This window comes from Rhinichthys klamathensis, unplaced genomic scaffold, assembly GCF_029890125.1.
Source record: "Rhinichthys klamathensis goyatoka isolate OS25496 unplaced genomic scaffold, OSU_Roscu_1.1 h1tg000579l_1, whole genome shotgun sequence".
Taxonomy (NCBI): domain Eukaryota; kingdom Metazoa; phylum Chordata; class Actinopteri; order Cypriniformes; family Leuciscidae; genus Rhinichthys; species Rhinichthys klamathensis.
This window is the reverse complement of record NW_026607043.1, coordinates 464,556-483,115: the sequence shown is the minus strand read 5'-3', so window position 1 is coordinate 483,115 and position 18,560 is coordinate 464,556. Positions and strand designations below refer to the sequence as shown.

Here is an 18,560-nt window from a genome sequence, read left to right as displayed (position 1 = left end):
GGGCAACTGTTCGGCGGTTCAACATCCATTCCCCCGACCTGAGCTTCTGCCTCGACAGAAAATCTGCTGCGAGGTTCAGGATCCCAGGAACATGGACTGCCCTCAGTGAAAGGAACTTGCCCTGAGACCACAGGAGAAGGTGGCGCGCATGCCTGTCCAGGGTGCGCGACCGTGAACCCCCCTGTCGGTTTACATGAGACACTACCGCCATATTGTCTGTTCTGACAATGACATGGTGTCCTACGAGAAAGGGGAGAAAATGAAGAAGGGCCAGGGAAACAGCTCTCAGCTCCAAGCTGTTTATGTGCCAAGAGAGAGTCTCTCCAGTCCAGACCCCACATGCTGGCCTGCCCTCGAAAACCGCACCCCAGCCGGTCAGAGAGGCGTCCGTCGTAACCATTTGGCGACGGAAAACTGCACCCATGTCGACCCCTTTCCGAAGGAAGAGAGGGTCCCGCCAAATTGAAAGGGCGCGGAAGCAACTGCGCGACACCTTCAACAGGCAAAGAGCCGGTCCTGTGGACCGGGCACCTGAGAGTTTCATCCACCACAGAAACGGTCTCATGTGGAGCAACCCTAGGGGAAGCACAGGGGATGCTGCGGCCATGAGACCCAGAAGCCTGCGGCAAGTGCCCACAGAAACACGATGGCCGAGCGTGAAGCGAGCCAAACATGTCAAAAGACTGGAAATCCGGGCAGGAGCCAAACGGGCCTGCATCAGAACGGAATCCAGGCGCACCCCTAAGAAAACTGTGCTTTGAGTTGGGGTAAGAACACTCTTCTCCGTGTTCAACCTCAAGCCGAGAGACTGAATGTGACGAAGGACAATGTCCCTGTGGTGAGTCACTAATTCCCTGGATTGGGCTAAAAGGAGCCAATCGTCCAGGTAGTTGAGTATACGGATGCCCTGGAGCCGCAACGGGGCCAGAGCAGCATCCATACACTTTGTGAACGTTCTCGGCGCTAGAGCGAGACCAAAGGGAAGGACCCTGTACTGGTACGCCCTCTCTCCAAAGGCAAACCTGAGGAACCTCCTGTGTCGCCGTACGACCTGAATATGAAAATATGCATCCTTCAAATCTACTGTCACGAACCAGTCCCCTGCTCGAATTTGAGATATGATAGCTTTCAGCGTCAACATCTTGAATTTCCCTTTGTATTGGTCGCAGACCTCCGCCCTTTTTCGGGACCAAGAAGTAACGGCTGAAGAAGCCTTGCTCGACTTCCTTCGGAGGAACCTCTTCTATTGCTCCCTTGAGGAGAAGGGACGAAATCTCCTGCTGTAGTACAGAAGCCTCTGAGGCGCTGTTGACTACAGTTGGAAAGACTCCATTGAAGCAAGGGGGCGGGCGACAGAACTGAAGTGTGTAGCCGAGCCGAACCGTGCGGAGGATCCAAGGCCATACCCCTGGCAGACGCCTCCATTCTTGAAAGAAATGAGAGAGAGGAAGAGGAGTGTTGCAATGTGGCGGACATACCTGAGTTAGGGTGACGCGCTGACTCCTGTGGGGTGGCGTGGTCCAACGTGAAGGAGGGCACTTGACGCCCTGACACGTAGCGGGAGGTACCACTGCCTGTTTGATCAAGATCATAGGGTCTGCCTGCTCCTGAGGAAAACCAAAAGTGTCTCAGAGGATGCGAGCAGCAGGTATCAAACGCGTCGGAGGCAAGGGGAGAAAGCTGAACGCGTCTCCGTCCTCCTGCGCCGGACGGTTTGAACGAGGTCGAGTAGTAACTGCACTTCGAAACACGCCGGGTGGCGAAAGTGACAGGTTTAGAGAAGGAGAGTGAGTTAGAGGTGGGCAGAAACGCTTTCGCGGTCTGTCCCAACCTCGTAAATCGGGGGAAGCTCTCCTCTTTCTGACCTGCGGGTCAGGAACGATTCGAGGAGGCTGGAGCGAAGGGTTTGTTAGACCGCTTCAGCTCCAGACGCTTATGAGGTCGCTGGCGGGTGAACGGGCGACCGCGGGCTCCCCAAACCGTAGCAGGTGGGGGATGAACCGAGTCACTTCTCCTAGCAGCAAAATCCGGCCTATGAGACGAACGTTCTCTGGGTTGAGCCGGGGAGGGGTTAGAGGATTCCCTAGCCCTCCTGGGCATAAACTGCCTGAGGGCAGCTGACTGGGATTTTGCGGCCCGAAACTTGTCAACCACAGTGTTGACCGCCTCCCCAAACAGTCCAGATTGAGAAACTGGGGCGTCCAAGAGGAAAACCTTCTCTTTGTCACGGATCTCCGTGAGATTAAGCCATAGGTGGCGCTCTGCAGCAATCGCCCCTGCCATAGAACGACCTATAGCGCGTGCGGTGTGTTTGGTGGCTCTTAAGGCCAGATCCGTGGCCTTACGAAGCTCTTTGACAGCTTCTGGCGTAATTCCTGTTCCCTCGTCCATCTCCTTCAAGACATCCGCCTGGTAGGCTTGGAGGATGGCCATAGTATGTAGGGCCATGCCTGCCTGACCAGCTGCCATGTAGGACTTTCCGATAAGGGCGGAAGTAGTCCTGCACGGTTTAGAGGGAAGGAGGGGGCGAGATTTCCACGACGGAGCAGACGACGGAGAAAGGTGAGTAGCCAACGTGTCCTCAACCGCTGGAACGGCGGAATAGCCCTGCTCCACAGAACCAACGAGGTTGGTGAAGTCAGCGGCTGCCGCGTTTGTTAGACGCGCGGAAAAAGGCTGCTTCCAGGATCTGGAGATCTCGTGATGCAGATCACTGAAGAAGGGCAGCTTTCCCCGCTCAGGCCTAGAATTAGGGCCACTTAAAAATCTCTCGTCAAGTTTAGACGATTGTGACTCGCGGGGCTCGTCGGGCCAGTCGATAGAGAGCTTCTCCGTAGCGCGCGAAAGCACGTCGATAAGCTCCGTGTAGGCCGCAGTAGGCCGCGCCTCCTGGCCGCTAGGCGGGAGACCGTCAGTAGCTAAAACAGGCCCGAAATCCTCAGAGTCGGACGCTGTAGTGTAAATAATATCTTCCAGCCCGAAAGAAACTGTCTCGCGCGCTCTCGGGCTGGGGCATAAATAATCATGCGAAAACTCGACTGGCCGAACACCGCGTGCGTGCTCGGGAGAGGGAGGGAGAGAAAGGGCCTGGCCCATCTGCTCGTACTCTACATCCTCGAGCTTTACATCCGAACCCCAGGTCGCGGATTCCAACGAGGCCTCGGCAGCCTCGGGAGCGCGACGGGGGGGAACCAATGACTCCTTCTCAAAAACCGCGAGCCGAGAGCGGAGGGTTTTGAGAAGCAGATTGTCACAAAACTTGCATTTAGACAAGCCTAAAACAGCCTCGCGCGCATGTGAAAAACCCATACATTTAACACACTTACTGTGAGGGTCGTCGTTCGCAATAAAGCGAACGCATGGCGGCGGGCAACGACGAAACTCCATGGCACTTCACCGCAAGGAGAACTGAGTTCCACTATTCGCAGTCGCTGAAATGCAGATGAAGAATGCTGATGATAAATCCGAATTATTTGGCCCAGAAAAACCGAGACCGAAGGGCTAAGATGGCCGCTTCGTGAAGGCAGAGAAATCTGAGGAGCAGATGGCGCGCGCGCGCTAATATAATGTGACGACGCAAGAGCGTCGGGGCGGCGCCCGCGCCATCAGCCAATGAATTGGCGTGATTCTATAAGGGCTTCAGACAATCGGCACACCCAGAGGGCGTTCCCACTGCGTCCTAAGCTACGCAGCGTTGAGTGAACCTATGAAAGAGAACGAGAGACTGTGGTGTGTTTTCTAGTCTAACTTCATTTGAGTGCCGAGTAAAAGCATCCTCTGTTGCCCCCTATTGATCTAGAACATAAGAGCACAGAGAGCTCTAATAGTTATTTTATAATTGCCGCTCAAAAACTATAGACATAACCAAAATTTCAAGGAAGCTGCTAAAAATTTTTTTTAATTCTATCGTGACAGATAGATAGCTGTTGCCTATATTAAAATGATCATTAATCAACATCTTTGTTCTCAGTATGGGATTTTACAGCCCATTTTAGTTCGTAGGCAGGGGCTGGCTTGCAAAACTAAGTTCAAAACAATGCACGAAGAGATTTATAGAGTGTGGGGAAATATAACAAGTTATTATTAATAAATTGCACACACACACACACACACACACACAAAAAATGTTTACGCTTGTAGTAAAGATAATGATTCTTGTGCTGCATTCCTTACATGTAGGTTAATCCACTTAAAACTGCTGATGAATAAAGCGTCGACCCATCAACTCAAACAGTTAGCGTAAATATATTATGAATCCTTCTTGTTCTTGATGCAGAGTCCAGACAGATACAGTTGTACAAATAAGCTACTTTAACTGGGCTTTAGCATTCGCTACTTCACGGCGGTGAAGTTAGTTTAACGTTAGACATTCGTCATACCCATTAAACTGCGCATTTCATGTTTTCAGCATGGGTTTTCAGCAGTAGTAATGGGAAGTTCGGATCATCTTACTGAATCGGATCTTTTAATCTCGTTCATCAAAATGAACGAATCTTTTTTCAAATCATTTCGTTCATTTCAGCAGAATGTAATTAGCCTTAAATGTTAATAGCCAAATTCCCCAGACAAAATTTTGCGCACCTCCTATCCCCCTCCCACAAGAAAACAAAAAATAAAAAACATAATAAATAAATAAAAATAGGCCTTCTAAACAAACAAAAACATTGTTCATTCATGTACTTTTTGCAGCCTATTCTTATAAAAATAACCATAATACCTCAGATCCAATCATCCCACCAAAATACCACACACCCCTTCATAAATATATGTACCTCAGGCCTCCATTGTCATTGGACAGTTACTAGTAGTAGCCTGTGTTACATGATGTTCTTCTAAATAATTTATTAGTATTATTATTTATATTTATTTAATTTTAAGTGTATTTTGTCGTCTCTTTAGTGCCTCAGACAGTTGTCAAGTATTAAATTAGAAGTGTAGGCTACATCTTAAACGGTTCAACATTATTAACCAAAGTATATATATATATATATATATATATATATATATATATATATATATATATATATATATATATATATATATATATACTATTTGTTTGTTTTATGTTTATTTATTATGTTTATTTATTTATTTATTTATTTATTTCCTTTACTTATATTATAATGATATGTGGTTATTTTTCCATTACACATGCATATTGACAAAACAAAGTGTTTATTCATAGTATACAATTCCATACACTTTAACTGATTAAATACATATACATATGTGGTAGGTACACATATACATATGTGTAATACATTATTATAATAATATTACGTTCTCGAACAGCTCTTTTGCCTTTACTTTTATGCAAAACACTACAATATTGTTAAAGTCCCGTATAAAGCGAAACATTTTTTTTTTTTGGATTGAGACCTTTTTATTTTATGTAATTCTTAATATTAATAAATGCAGAATAATTTGTTAAGGTTTTGAAGCTCTTGTAGTCGAACATTTCTACGTCATGCTGCCGGAAGTTCCGGCGGAGCCGGGCGGAAGTAGGTACGTGGCTGCTTCAGCTGACATTCTGCACGATGGCGACAGAGGTTCAGAGCGGCGACCTCAACAGTGCAAATTCAAGCCGGCTCGAAGTTTCAATCGACGGTTTGACTCTAAGCCCGGATTCCGAGGGCGAGCAAGAACAGGCCGAGACGCCCGCCTCCCGCTCGGCGGACCAGAACGCTGACAACCCTGTGAGTGTCGATGGAGAGGAGGGCGAACCTGCCATCGAGAAGAAATGGGGCTTTGATTTAGTCGAGCTCTACGGGCTGGCGCTCAGGTTCTTTAAAGGTATTTTATGTCACTATATACACTAATATGGAAATTGATTGAACTAACATTCGTTAGCACGGGCATCTCTGTGCTACAGATTGAATTTGCTGCACATTTGTTTAGATCTAGTGAGGTCGTGGTTTTCTTATTATGGTCCTTTTCATTCTTTGTATTTGGTTTTAAAAAAAAGTTCTGCTTATACAGGTCTTGTAGTTCACTTCTATGGCAGTGTTCAAGGGTTGAGGTCCTCTAGAGGAACTGCCCTAACCGGTGACAGCACCACTGTGTCATGTGCCTGACTGATGGCTTAAACTCATAAAGACTGACAGATTGCATAAATATTCAAAATAGACAAGTGAACTACAAGTGCTGAACTTGGGTGGTCTCTTTGTCAGTGAGGTGAGTTAGTTCAGCACTTTTAGGTTTTGTCCATTAAAACGTTTAATCCTTTTCTCTCTTCACCCATTTCTTTTCTGTGGGCTGATGAAGTATGGTTGTGTCCATCAGCTGTATAGTCTTAAGTGCTGCAGCTCTCTACCTATGCACATTAATGCACAACTGATGTCCCAATCAAGATGTTGCAGTTTCCAGCTGAGGACTAATGCCACGAATGTATCTTGCTCTTGACTTTCAAAGCATGCACGAAAAAGTCTTTTACACAATCTTTTCATGATTTTGACATGATCTGTATTGACTTAGAAATGTGCATTAGCTGACATTCTAAACTGGGGTTCGTGGGAGAACTTTAGGAGGTTTATAAGTTTATGTAAAGCTAAAAAAAATTTAAAACTGAATTAAATCATTTAGAGTAAAAGCAATAGAAATTAAACACTTGCAGGTAAACGTAAAATATATATATTTTTTTAGCAAATCATGTGACCGACATCAGAGAACAGTGAACATGCAAATGAGTACTTCAAGTAAATATTTTTTTATCTAAGGCATTCAGCTGTCAAAAAAGTTTGGAAATCCCTGTTTTAATGTAATGAGAACCATTTGCACTTTTAAAGCCACATATTTGTTTCTTCTTCAGAGAAAGATGGGAAAGCCTTCCACCCGACCTATGAGGATAAACTTCGTCTGGTAGCCCTCCACAAGCAGGTGTTGCAGGGGCCTTACAACCCAGATGCTTCCCCTGAGGTGGGCTTCTTCGATGTGCTGGGAAACGACCGCAGGTAAGAGTGATGATTTGAACTTTGACCTTAATGTGCCTCCCTGCTGTTAGTCACATTAGCATTTTTAATGAATATGCGTTATTTTAAATAATTTTTTCAGAAGAGAATGGGCATCTCTGGGCAACATGGAGAAGGACGAGGCCATGCTTGAGTTTGTAAAGCTATTGAATAAATGTTGCAATTTATTTGCACCTTTCGTCGCATCACACAAGATTGAAAAGGAGGAGCAAGAGAGAAAGAGGTCAGACTTGCAGATAAAGATAATTGATTTTCTTTCTTTATCTTTTTGCTGTCACACACTTTTATTTTGGACTTGTTTACAGTTTTACACTTTAACCAGGTGGGTCTCTTGAGATATAGGCTTCTCTCAGAGAGATCCACCGTGTCCACAAAAAGTAATTGGTCTCCAATCAAGAATTGATCACCCTAAACAACATATTTAAAACCTGAACACTCTGTAACCTCACGGATGTCTCTCACAGTGTGTATGTTGTCTTGTTTTTGCTGAGAAGGCAGGAGGAAGAGGAGCAGCGGCGCAGAGAGGACGAAGAGCGTGAGCGACTGCGTCAAGAGGAGGAGAGGCGCAGGCGTGAAGAAGAGGAGAGGCTGAGGAGAGAAGAAGAGGAAAGAAGACAAGTTGAGGAAGAACGACTCCGTGTAGAGCAGCAGAAGTGAGTCACACCAGTTTAATTATTCCAGAACTGAACTAAAACGCCATAGTTTGAAAACTACATGTACAGTACACTACACCACTTTTGCCAAGATCCCCCCCCCCCCAATTTGCAGTCTGGAGGAGTTGCGGTGACTATCGCAGCAAGCCCACTTCAACTATGATTCCATTCAGTCTGAGAATATCAAACATGTTTTGATATTTTGAGCCGATTTTGGAATATTGTTTTCATTTCTCATGCGTCTCTTAGTAGCGAGGCGTGTGTTTCTGCATGAGTTTGTTGTGTTTGGAATGATTTGAAAGTCTGGTAGTGTGTGATCCTCAGTTGTTTAGTGTATGATGCCCAGTTGTTCTCAGTAACCATTTACAAAGTCGGCAAGTGTATGATGCCTAGTGTTTTTAGTAGGGGTGTGACGAGATCTCGTGCCACGAGATCTCGCGAGACTAAAACATGACGAGATTTCTCGTCGAGTGAAAAGCTGTCTCGCGATATCGCCATGACTGAGCGTGAGGGTGAGATTAACATAGAATATTCCACCGCTAGACTCACATTCGCCTAAACTATCGTTTTGCTGTTTTAAAAAAAAAAATAAAAACCATTATAAAATAATGTAAAAGTCTGCTCTGCTCATCCAGCACGAGTTGCCGTTGCAATCAGTGCAGCAAGAATCACAGTTCACTGATCGCGTGAGGATGGCGGAGGATTCGTTGCGCAACATAGACTAACGTCTGATTTAACGTCCAATATGTCTTATTGTAGAATGCACGCTCAGCACCGCTGCTCCCTATTCACAGAGTACGCGCGATCACGAAAGTGAAAGTAAAACACAAGCTCCCTGATGTGCATTGCGCACAAATTAGGCCGCGAACATACAATAGTCCGTCTCCTAATACCCATCTCTGGACTGTTTATTTGCGACTATGGTCTCAGTTTGCACTTCGAATATATTGAGAGAGTACTGTAATGTCTTAAGGACAACAGACAAGGGAAGCTCTATTTCTGAACTTATAATCGGAACGCAAGAACAACTGTAGAGACAAACACACCAGCCTCGTTTCTCTCTACCCGGCCTTTTCCGAACTCACCGCATTAACCCTATAACTGCCGGTGCAAAATAAAACAGCAATTTGAAAATAATTATAAAGAGTCTGTGTGCTAACTTTGATTATGGTTGCACTTGCACTTATTGTTTGCGCTTAATAAGACTTCAAGGAGTTCAGTTAGGAGGTCACACACAGCCTCAATCAGAAATCAGCTCTTAAATGTACAGTAAGGGCTGAAGAGACTAATGTGAAATCATACAGAGAAAAGCCAGTCAATAAAAACCTTTTACAGTGCTTGTATATTGTTTTCTTTCAATGCATTTGATAATTCATACTCATAATGCATGTCATTTCAGGTCTACTTTATAAGATTAGTAGTTAAACATTGCAGAATGCACCTGGATACTATTTTTCCAGTCATGAATTTTGTCATTGAGGATTTCTGAAAAATTGTGCAGAAATCTCGTCTCGTTCTCGTGAACCCAATCTCGTGTCTCGTCTCGTCTCGTGAGATAAGCGTCTCGTCACACCCCTAGTTTTTAGTCATGTCGTTTATTCCAGCCTTTAGAGTAAAGCCCTGTTTTGCCATTGGTATGTCTCTTTGATACCTAATCGATACCATAGGCAACAAATAAATGGTCTTGGGCATCTTGTTTAGGAAGGACATTACTAAAAACAGTGAAAATCTGGCCACCGTCTGAGTCACCAATCTCGTTTATACAAAACCAGATTTATTTTGATGTGCTCTTAATGGTAAATTTGTACGTTCCTAATGCCAGTAGTCTATGAGGGAGCATGGCATCCCTATGGCATTTAGTTGTAGGTGTAGTCCGATTAGTAGTCTGACCGATAAAATTTATTTACTAGGACTGTCAACACTTTTAATAATTCAAAAAGAATCTGCTAACTCATGACAGATGAAAAGGCGAAAAAGTCTTTAGCACCACTTTCTTGGTAGGATCACCACCACAGTCTTTCAACCATCTGAAGTAATGGGTCTTGATTTCAACTGACATTTACATGATTTAAAATGATTTTTTTTTTTTTTAAGGGGGTGAAAAACTTTAGTGGTACTTTTTTAGTACCGGTATGCTATGCGACCCTACAGAGGTTCCACATACTTTATTGTGTGCATTTTTTTTTCTCACTTTCTCTGGTGTGTTAGGCAGCAGATCATGGCTGCACTCAATGCGCAGACAGCGGTGCAGTTTCAGCAGTATGCAGCGCAGCAGTACCCCGACAGTCCCGAACAGCAGCTCATCCTCATCCGGCAGCTGCAGGAGCAGCACTATCAGCAGTACATGCAGCAGCTGTATCAGGTGCAGCTCGCTCAGCAGCAGGTGAGGACCCAGCATTCATTCTCCCAGTCACATACATCTACATTGCTTTTGTGATCCTTGATTACATTTTCAAAATCTACACTACCGTGCAAAAGTTTGGGGTCAGTAAAACATTTTTTTTTTTCAGTTTTTCACTTTTATATTTATATTAAATTTAAATAACAGTAAATAATGTTAAGTAATTGTAACAGTAAATAATGTAACAAAAGATTTCTGTTTAAAATAAATAGTGTTCTTTTGAACTTTCTATTCATCAACAAATCGTGAAATAAATGTATCATGTTTTCTACAAAGATATTAATTAGCACACCTTTTTAAACATGTAATAACATGAAATGTTTCTTAAAGTCCCTGTAAAGTCAAAATTAAGTATGTGTTCTGAGGTTGTCACACCACAGAAAAATGTGTTATTAACCACCCAGCCAAATTTGAATGATAAAAAAGCCGGCAAGTACATAAAATAAGCTATCAAAATCTTGAAAAAATGAGCAGTATTCTCTGCTCTCAAACGCTGGGGGCGTGTCCGCTGGCTGCGCTGAAACCACGCCCACTCGTGGGAAAACAGCCGACGCTGATATTAGGTGATACTGCTTTCAGGACGGGGAGATGAAGGCCGAGGCAGGAGATAGTCGGTTCGGCCCCATTCACCAGTAACAGCGGATTATCAGTGAATCCCAGTTGTCTCCGACGAAAGTTTATTAAACTATCCCGTGTAAAATGATCACTACAGAGGCGGGTGTTGGTGGTGATCCTCAGCTCTACATCAAGGTTGGCTCTTCAACAAAATTAATCCACCTCTTCTTGATGTGATAGTTTCTTTTTAGGAAATTTAAAGGTGACCTATAATTCAAAATTGAATTTACCTTGGTATAGTCAAATAACAAGAGTTCAGTGCATGGACATGACATAGAGTGAATCTCAAACTGGACTGTTTTCGCGTTCTCATTTAATTCACGTTTATGAAAAACACCCCTGAAAAACGGTCGGTTCTCCACACAATACCGACTGTGACGCAATAGTCGGGATCATTAATATGTATGCCTCCAAATATTTGCATAATGCCAGCCCTCAATGCCAGGCGGAACTGCGCAGCCGAAGCATGGCAGTTGCTCAGTGTGGATGTACACATGAACACAAAAGTATTTTTTAGTTCCTTCATCTGAGCCTCTGAAGAAACAATGGGTTAATTTTATTTTCTCTGGAAATTTCCAAACATTTCACCGAGTGTTTCCTCAACTTGGGCCAATACAGAGCTGGCCTCGGATCGAGCTACCAAGCAACACTTTCTGATGTGTAATTGTTCAAGTTCAGACAGGTAATCTTTCTCTCAAAATCGTTCAATACGGTTTATGTATCAGTAAGTCAAGCCAGTGACTAAAATATCAGCTTCACATCGTTTCTTTTAGTAGGATGAAAATAATCGTATTTAAATTGTGAACAAATTATATACAGAAAGCGATCAAAGAACAATCTTTCCACACAGCGCGAGTTTATCTGGACACTTGCCAAACTCGTTATGAAATCAATGACGCACGTTACTGCACAACGAAGCTCTTACTGTATTTACATCATCATGTTTGCATTGGTGAAAGCAGAGAGAGTGCAGAAACTGCTTTGCAATGATAAGATCTTCATTCTCGCGATCAACACACTGTCATCTGCTCAATGCTCATCACGGCAACATTTTATGTGATGGGAATAGATCTAAATACTTTAAAAACATCTCGCGATTCGTTAATCTCGATAGCTGTTATAGTAAAAACGTATAATAGCAGTAGTAAAAGTATTCGGGAGAGAGTTTCACATGTAATGCGTTGCTATTTCATATGCAAGCATGTCAGCCAATCACAGCAGTGGCCGCGGTTACACTGAATCCCACAGCAGACACGCCCCTTCAAACAGAGTGTTCAAATCAGAGGCTAAAAGCAGGCTAGGAAAAATGCCATTTATTTCTAAATTATGATTATTTTTTATCTAAAAAACATACTAACATTATAAGGGTAACCCAGGAAACATTATAAAATAATAAAAAAAAACATTCTAGGACACCTTTAAATAAAGACACCGATCTGTTTTGTACATGATCGCATCCAGGTAGTAGCCTACGCATTTCCGTGTCGAAGGCATAGCTAGCTAGCAAACTGTAGGCTGTAGTAACTAATAGTAGCCTACTGACAGACAGTAACTTGCGATTGAGCGGCGAACTGATGTTAGGGAAGTGGCCAGCCTCAGTGCGTCATCAAGTAGGGGCGTGTCCACGAGCTCAGGGGCTCCAGTGCGTCATCGAGCCCCGTTTTAGCCCCGCCCAAAAAATCCGGAAAATAGCAATGGTGAAAAACTGTTTAACGGTCTAACTCCACAATTCAGTACTTCACAGTTCACAGTCTTTGTAATATGTTTTAGCAATACATTTCTAACATTTATAATGGGTTTAGAATTTTGTTTTAGAATTGCCTTTACAGGGACTTTAAACACCAAATCAGCATATTAGAATGATTTCTGAAGGATCATGTGACTCAAGGCTAAAGTAATGGCTGCTGAAAATCAGTTTTGCCACAGGAAACACATTTAAAATAAGTACATTTTAAAATAATATTCAAATAGAAAACAGTTGTTTTAAATTGTAATACTATTTCACAGTATTACTGATTTTACTGTATGTTTTTATTTTTTTTATCAAATGAATGCAGCCTTGGTGAGCATAAGAGACTTCTTATTGATCCCAAACTTTTGAGTGGTAGTGTGTATGCGCTGATTTTCATTCAATATGAAAAGTTTTAAAAGACGATAAGCCTGTTTATTTAGCTGTGCACTACTATGTAATTAGTTGCATTTTATTCACATTCAGAACAGACCTGCAATCCACCAGTTAAGAACGACTGGTATAAAGAACAAAATTGCAGTGGTAGCATTTGTTTTGCAGGTGTAGTTAATCAAGGTATACTGTTTAATGTGTTTTGCACACCTGTCACTGCAAGCTTAATGGGTTTTATTGTCATGTGATAGACTTTGACTCACTGATACAATTTATTTTGGTTTCTGTTGTCTCGTACCAATGTCATATTGCACTGTTTTCTTCAGGCTGCCTTGCAGAAACAACAGGAGGATGCTATAGTGCTGTCTACATTAGAGGCCAGTGAGGTGTCAGTGCCTTTTGCTGGAGAGGAGGTTCCCACACTGAACGGACAGGCAGAGTCCACTGCTGACAGCTTAGAGCGAGAGCCAGACCTGGAGCCTGCAGACGAGGTCACTGAGAATGGACCCACCGGTGAGTCGTTTGATCAGTTTTGTTTATTTCTACAACTTTGTTTGAGATCCACGATATATCGGCCACCATATCGGTATCGGCTGATATATGTTCGTTTTAAATGTTCATTATTTGGCCGATATATTAAAGCAGATAAATAATGGATTATTTCCTTCAGCTTGTTCACCATGATGGTTTTGAATTGCTTTAAATATGATTGGAATCACTTTAAAAAGAAAAATACAGTTAAATGCAACGTGCGTATAGGCTACATAAAATTATAATGAGAACATCATTATAATTGTGTGCTTGGGACATGGACTTTTGTTTTTGTAATCAGGCTCTCAAAAATTCTATAAAAATTTGGATTTCGATATATCTGCCAATGTATCGGCTTTCGAATATAAAGAATTAGCGGTATCGGACAAAATTTTCATATTGCTGTTAATGTCAACTTGAAATCAAATTGGATTTACCTTTTTTATGTGTATTGTGAATCATTCATCAATGTGTATTATTTTAGAAAAAAATATGTACCAATTACAAAGCAGTCAATTACCAATGAATAAAATCAAGTCTTGCCTAACATATTTGTCATGCTGAATATCCATGTGAATGTCTGGTTATGGAAGCAAATGAGTTTCAAATGCTGTTAAGAATTGTGGCTAATTATGAGGAATTTGCAAACTTGTGTCTGAAATTCATTTTTCATGCTGTAGTGTTTCATCATTTGATGCATTTCAATTTAAAATAGGGCTGGATTAAAAATTTTATTATGAAATTTTAACAATAAATTCATTTTATTGTTTATCTTTACTGTACCTGATATATCCAAATGAATCAATATTAAATTGAATCAAGATCGAAAATGATTCGAATCCCAAGCTTGTGAATTGAAATCAAATCATGAAGTTGACACACTGACACATCATCTGTGTCAATACCCAGCCCTAATTTCAAATACAAATAAAACCATCCATTATTTACCCATATTCCTGGTTCTCAGACTCTCCCCCTGTAATAGCAGCCCCCTCAATGTGGACCCGGCCACAGATAAAAGACTTTAAAGAGAAGATCCGTCAGGATGTGGACTCTGTGATCACGGTGGGCCGGGGGGAAGTGGTGACCGTCCGGGTCCCCACCCATGAGGAGGGCTCCTATCTCTTCTGGGAGTTTGCCACCGACTATTACGACATTGGCTTTGGAGTCTTCTTTGAATGGACTGACTCTACTAACGCATCGGTCAGCGTGCACGTCAGCGAGTCTAGTGACGAAGATGAGGATGAAGAAGGTGAGGCATATGTCTGTAGCATAATGGTTATCGGCCGATATTTAGTTGTGCTCATTTCTTTTATTTTTACATTTAGATTACCTAAATTACCCATCTAATGCTCTAAAGTATTTATTTAAACACCAATAATAAACTTTTAAATGTGTCTTTAGCAAATCTCAAAATGAATGTTCATTATGCAACGTGTTCCAGTTTCACACCATTTTCACATTTGAATCATTTCCAACATGTTTGTGGACAGATTATTACAACAGTTCACGCTTTCATGTAGATTTGTAATGAGAAGAGTCTGTAAACCTGTTATCATAGAAACTTAGAGGACTCCCTGCTGCTGTTTTCTGACAAAATAAAATCTCAAAGCTTTAACTCTTTGCAAGTGAAGAAATTCAGTCAAATTAACCCCTATAATGGGTGTTCACATTATTTTGTCCAACCCCCCTGTATATTGCTATTTAGGTATTTTAGTTGGTAGAATCTTATTTCTTTATTTCTTTTGGCAAAATTGTATAGAATTTTAATATCGGCTTATTGGTATCGACCAGAATTGTAATATTGGTGCATTTTTAAACTCTGGAAATCAAAAGGCTCCTTTTGATATAAAGGCCTAGATTGTTTGTTTTGTGATTGTTACATTTTCTGGTTGCACTTTATTTTACAGTACGTGTACTAACCTATGAAAGTACTGGTAACTACATGGGTTAAGGTTAGTTTTAGGGGTTGGTTCAGGGTTAGTACCTAGTTATTACCCAGTTATTGTAATTGCTATAAGAAGTACATAGTATGAACATGTGGAACAGGACTGTAAAATAAAGTGCTACCCATTTTCTGTAAATATGAATTGTAGATTTAAGTCCTGCTCGCTTTCTCTCAGGTGAAGGGCAGTCTGAGGAAGAGAAAGCCAAGAAGGAGGCTGGGAAACCACAGGTGGATGAGATAGTGCCGGTGTACCGGCGGGACTGTCATGAGGAGGTGTACGCTGGGAGTCACCAGTATCCCGGCCGTGGTATATACTTGCTCAAGTTCGACAACTCCTACTCGCTCTGGAGGTCTAAAACAGTCTACTACAGAGTATACTACACCAGATAAGCCTGGAGTCAAGACTGTGGGACAGGAATATATGTGTGTGTATGTAAAGAGATAGTTGGAAAGAAAGAAAGATCAAAACAAGGAAATTTACGGGATGTCTACTACTGGGAGAGGGACAAAGAGATTTAATATTGAGTGTGCGTGTTTCGATGTGTATGCAAACTTTATGAGTGTGTCTGTCATGCTGTTTGAGTCCAGGAAGAATGGGCCGTGTACATGGCTCCTCTGTTTTGCACTCTTAAAGGTATACTCTGGATTTTGTGCTTGATGTCACTGTCCTCTATACCCAATGTGACTAATTTCAGCCTCTGTCTTCAAATTTCATCCAAAGAGGTGCAGGATAAATGTGTGTATCCTAATTAAAACGTCCTACAAACGTCATGTTTAGGTAATAAACAATGGAGCAAACACGCCTTTCTCTTGGAGAACTTCCTTATTTAGGTCAACACTGAGTAAATCAACCAGTAGCGTCTATCTGTACTCGTGTTTCTCCCCTATCAGCACACAGGACCGGAGTGCATCGGCGAGTGTGAGATAAAACGAACGGGCAGGACTTTTCTAACAATGCAAAGATGGATCTGAAGGCCTTTACGAAAGAAGATTTTGCAGCATTTTCTAAACCGGATGGATTCTGTCTAAAACATTTAATATTTATTAATCTCTGTGGTAGATTAGGGTCATGTATGTGTCTGTAAGTCGTATAACATTTATCTCATCTCTCCATCATTCGCTTCTTTGCTTCCACAGAGCCCCAGATTTATTGTGTTCTTTTTTTGTATTTCTCCCTCTTTATCATCAATGCGAGATTTATCAGTGTTGACTTTTAATGTGGCACAGCTAGTAGTTCAAAATATTCTTGCCTTTCAGTTTGGTCATTTCTTTGTTATTTTATGCATGTAGTTACAGACAGCCGTGTCAGAACTTAAAACTTAATGTATATTGATTTAAACTTGTACTTGTCACACTTATACTTTGTTCTCTATAACAGAAAATAACAAGCATCTCTCATTGTCCTTTCTAATAATAATGAAGTGTTTGTATAGCTGATGAGACTAACTATCAAAAGCAGCATTGCTGATTAACATTTACTGTTATTTATTGGACTGTTCAGTGCATTGAAGATTATTACAGTGAAGTTGCTGAGAATTTTTTTGCTTCAAAAATATCTGATCAAGCCACTCTGAATCCATACTGACTGTATTGGTGAGTGAAATGTTTTGCGTTCATGATTGTATGTCAAAGATGCCTGTGTAATGCAGGTCACTGCTGTCCAGCTGTGATCAAACATCCATATATACAGAGACAGATGCTGTTACACTGTTTTCACATGATGAATAAAGAGGGTGCAGTGTGTTCGAGTGTTAAGAGCTGTGATGATTCAGTGTTCATGGAGAACGTCATGCTAAAGCTGTCCAAAGACTACATTAATGTCACGTACAGTCGATTGGTTACAATAGTTCCTGTGTTTATTCTTTCCATGTATTTTTGTTTTTCACTTTTTTAATGCTGACTTCAGGCCTTTGTATGGTGAAATGTAACATTTGGGCATGGTATTCAAAGTACGGCTTTTGGTAAAAAGACCACGAGCAATAGGGTTATTGATCTAAAAAATTGTCTTCACATTTAAAGTGGAACCTCCAGGGATTTTCTGACCATAAAGGCATGAAGTGTTTTTGTATCGGTTCTGCTAGTGTGATCTGATCTGTATGCATTCGAGGATGAGTGTCCTGAAGCATATCTTTGATTAAACTTGTGTTCCTCTGTATGCACCGCCTGATTCTTTTCTGATGCCTATCTATCCATGTGCATGGTTTACATATTCACATGGTGTGTTGCAAAATACCCATTCACTGATTCTTGAGAGATTGAGTAAAACATATCTGCTCTTTTTTTCTTTCAAATAGAGCAAAAGAGATAATTGCTAGAATGTTTTAAAGGGGTCCTTGATTATCTGTTTGAGCATAAACAACATCTGTGAAGTTACAATGCAAAGGGATATATATGACTATCTGCTGAAGTTCAAACTGAGCAAGCAATGGGGAAGAAAGTGGATTTAAGTGACTTTGAATGAGGCATGGTTGTGCCACATGGGCTGGTCTGAGTATTCCAGAAACTGCTGATACAGAGAATTGTCAGAAATTCAGTGAGCGGCAGTTCTGTGGGCAAAAATGCCGTGTTGCATTTGGTGGTTCGAGCTGATTGGAAGGCAGCAGTAACTCAAATAGCCACTCGTTACAACCACGGTTTGCAGAAGAGCATCTCTGAACACACAACACGTCGAAACTTGAAGATGGGCAACAGCAGCACAATAACCCCCCTATTCACACTGGGAAATAGACTATGCCTACACTACCCAGAATTGGTTGGGATGGCATTAAATGAGGAACATTAAAGCAGCACTTCCTCTTTAACCCCCACCCCCGGAATCATGCTGCAGCCATGAACCCAGAGACAAAAAGGTCAATTTTGAAAATGTGGATATAATTCTGATATTGTTGATATAAATTCTAAATAAAGAAAATAAACAAAGAATATTCTTGGTGTCTTTTTATACCATCCATCTAATGTGCACCTTAGACTAGAAAAAGTGACCAAAATCATATTTAAACAAACAATGAGAAACAAACAAACATTTATGCAAATAATATAAACCAAACAAAACACAGGGCATACACAGCAATTAGGGGTAACTTATGACATCGTCACAGTGGATCTGCCTCCGGTCTTCCGATTTCCAGCCCTGCCTTGTCAAGAAGATCCCCTGGCACCGCCTCCAGCCGGCGAGCCCGTCACTCCACCTTGGCTCGTCGGCCAGTTGGCTCCACTTTGGCTGCAGTTCCATTTTTCACCACAGATTTACATCATAGACTGTAAAAAATAGATTTACATTGGAAATTTGTGGGGCGCAGTAGAGCTGGGAAAGGCTCCGAGA

General features: G+C 41.9%; 1 protein-coding gene across 3 annotated transcripts; it reads left to right on the top strand.

Annotated features, from left to right (window-relative positions):
* Nucleotides 1–5,484: 5,484 nt before the first annotated feature.
* Nucleotides 5,485–16,772, top strand: acbd3 (acyl-Coenzyme A binding domain containing 3). Of its 3 annotated transcripts, none has more exons than XM_056240093.1 (8): nucleotides 5,485–5,793; nucleotides 6,809–6,950; nucleotides 7,051–7,191; nucleotides 7,463–7,621; nucleotides 9,830–10,004; nucleotides 13,086–13,272; nucleotides 14,279–14,542; nucleotides 15,414–16,772. In XM_056240093.1, the coding sequence occupies exons 1-8, from the start codon at nucleotides 5,538–5,540 to the stop codon at nucleotides 15,626–15,628; spliced, it is 1,539 nt and encodes a 512-aa protein (XP_056096068.1). In that variant the 5' UTR covers nucleotides 5,485–5,537; the 3' UTR covers nucleotides 15,629–16,772. The 3 variants fall into 3 exon arrangements, with proteins under 3 accessions (XP_056096068.1, XP_056096067.1, XP_056096066.1); XM_056240092.1 differs by having other exon boundaries at nucleotides 14,276–14,542; XM_056240091.1 differs by having other exon boundaries at nucleotides 5,486–5,793; nucleotides 14,258–14,542.
* The last annotated feature ends 1,788 nt before the right edge of the window (nucleotides 16,773–18,560 follow it).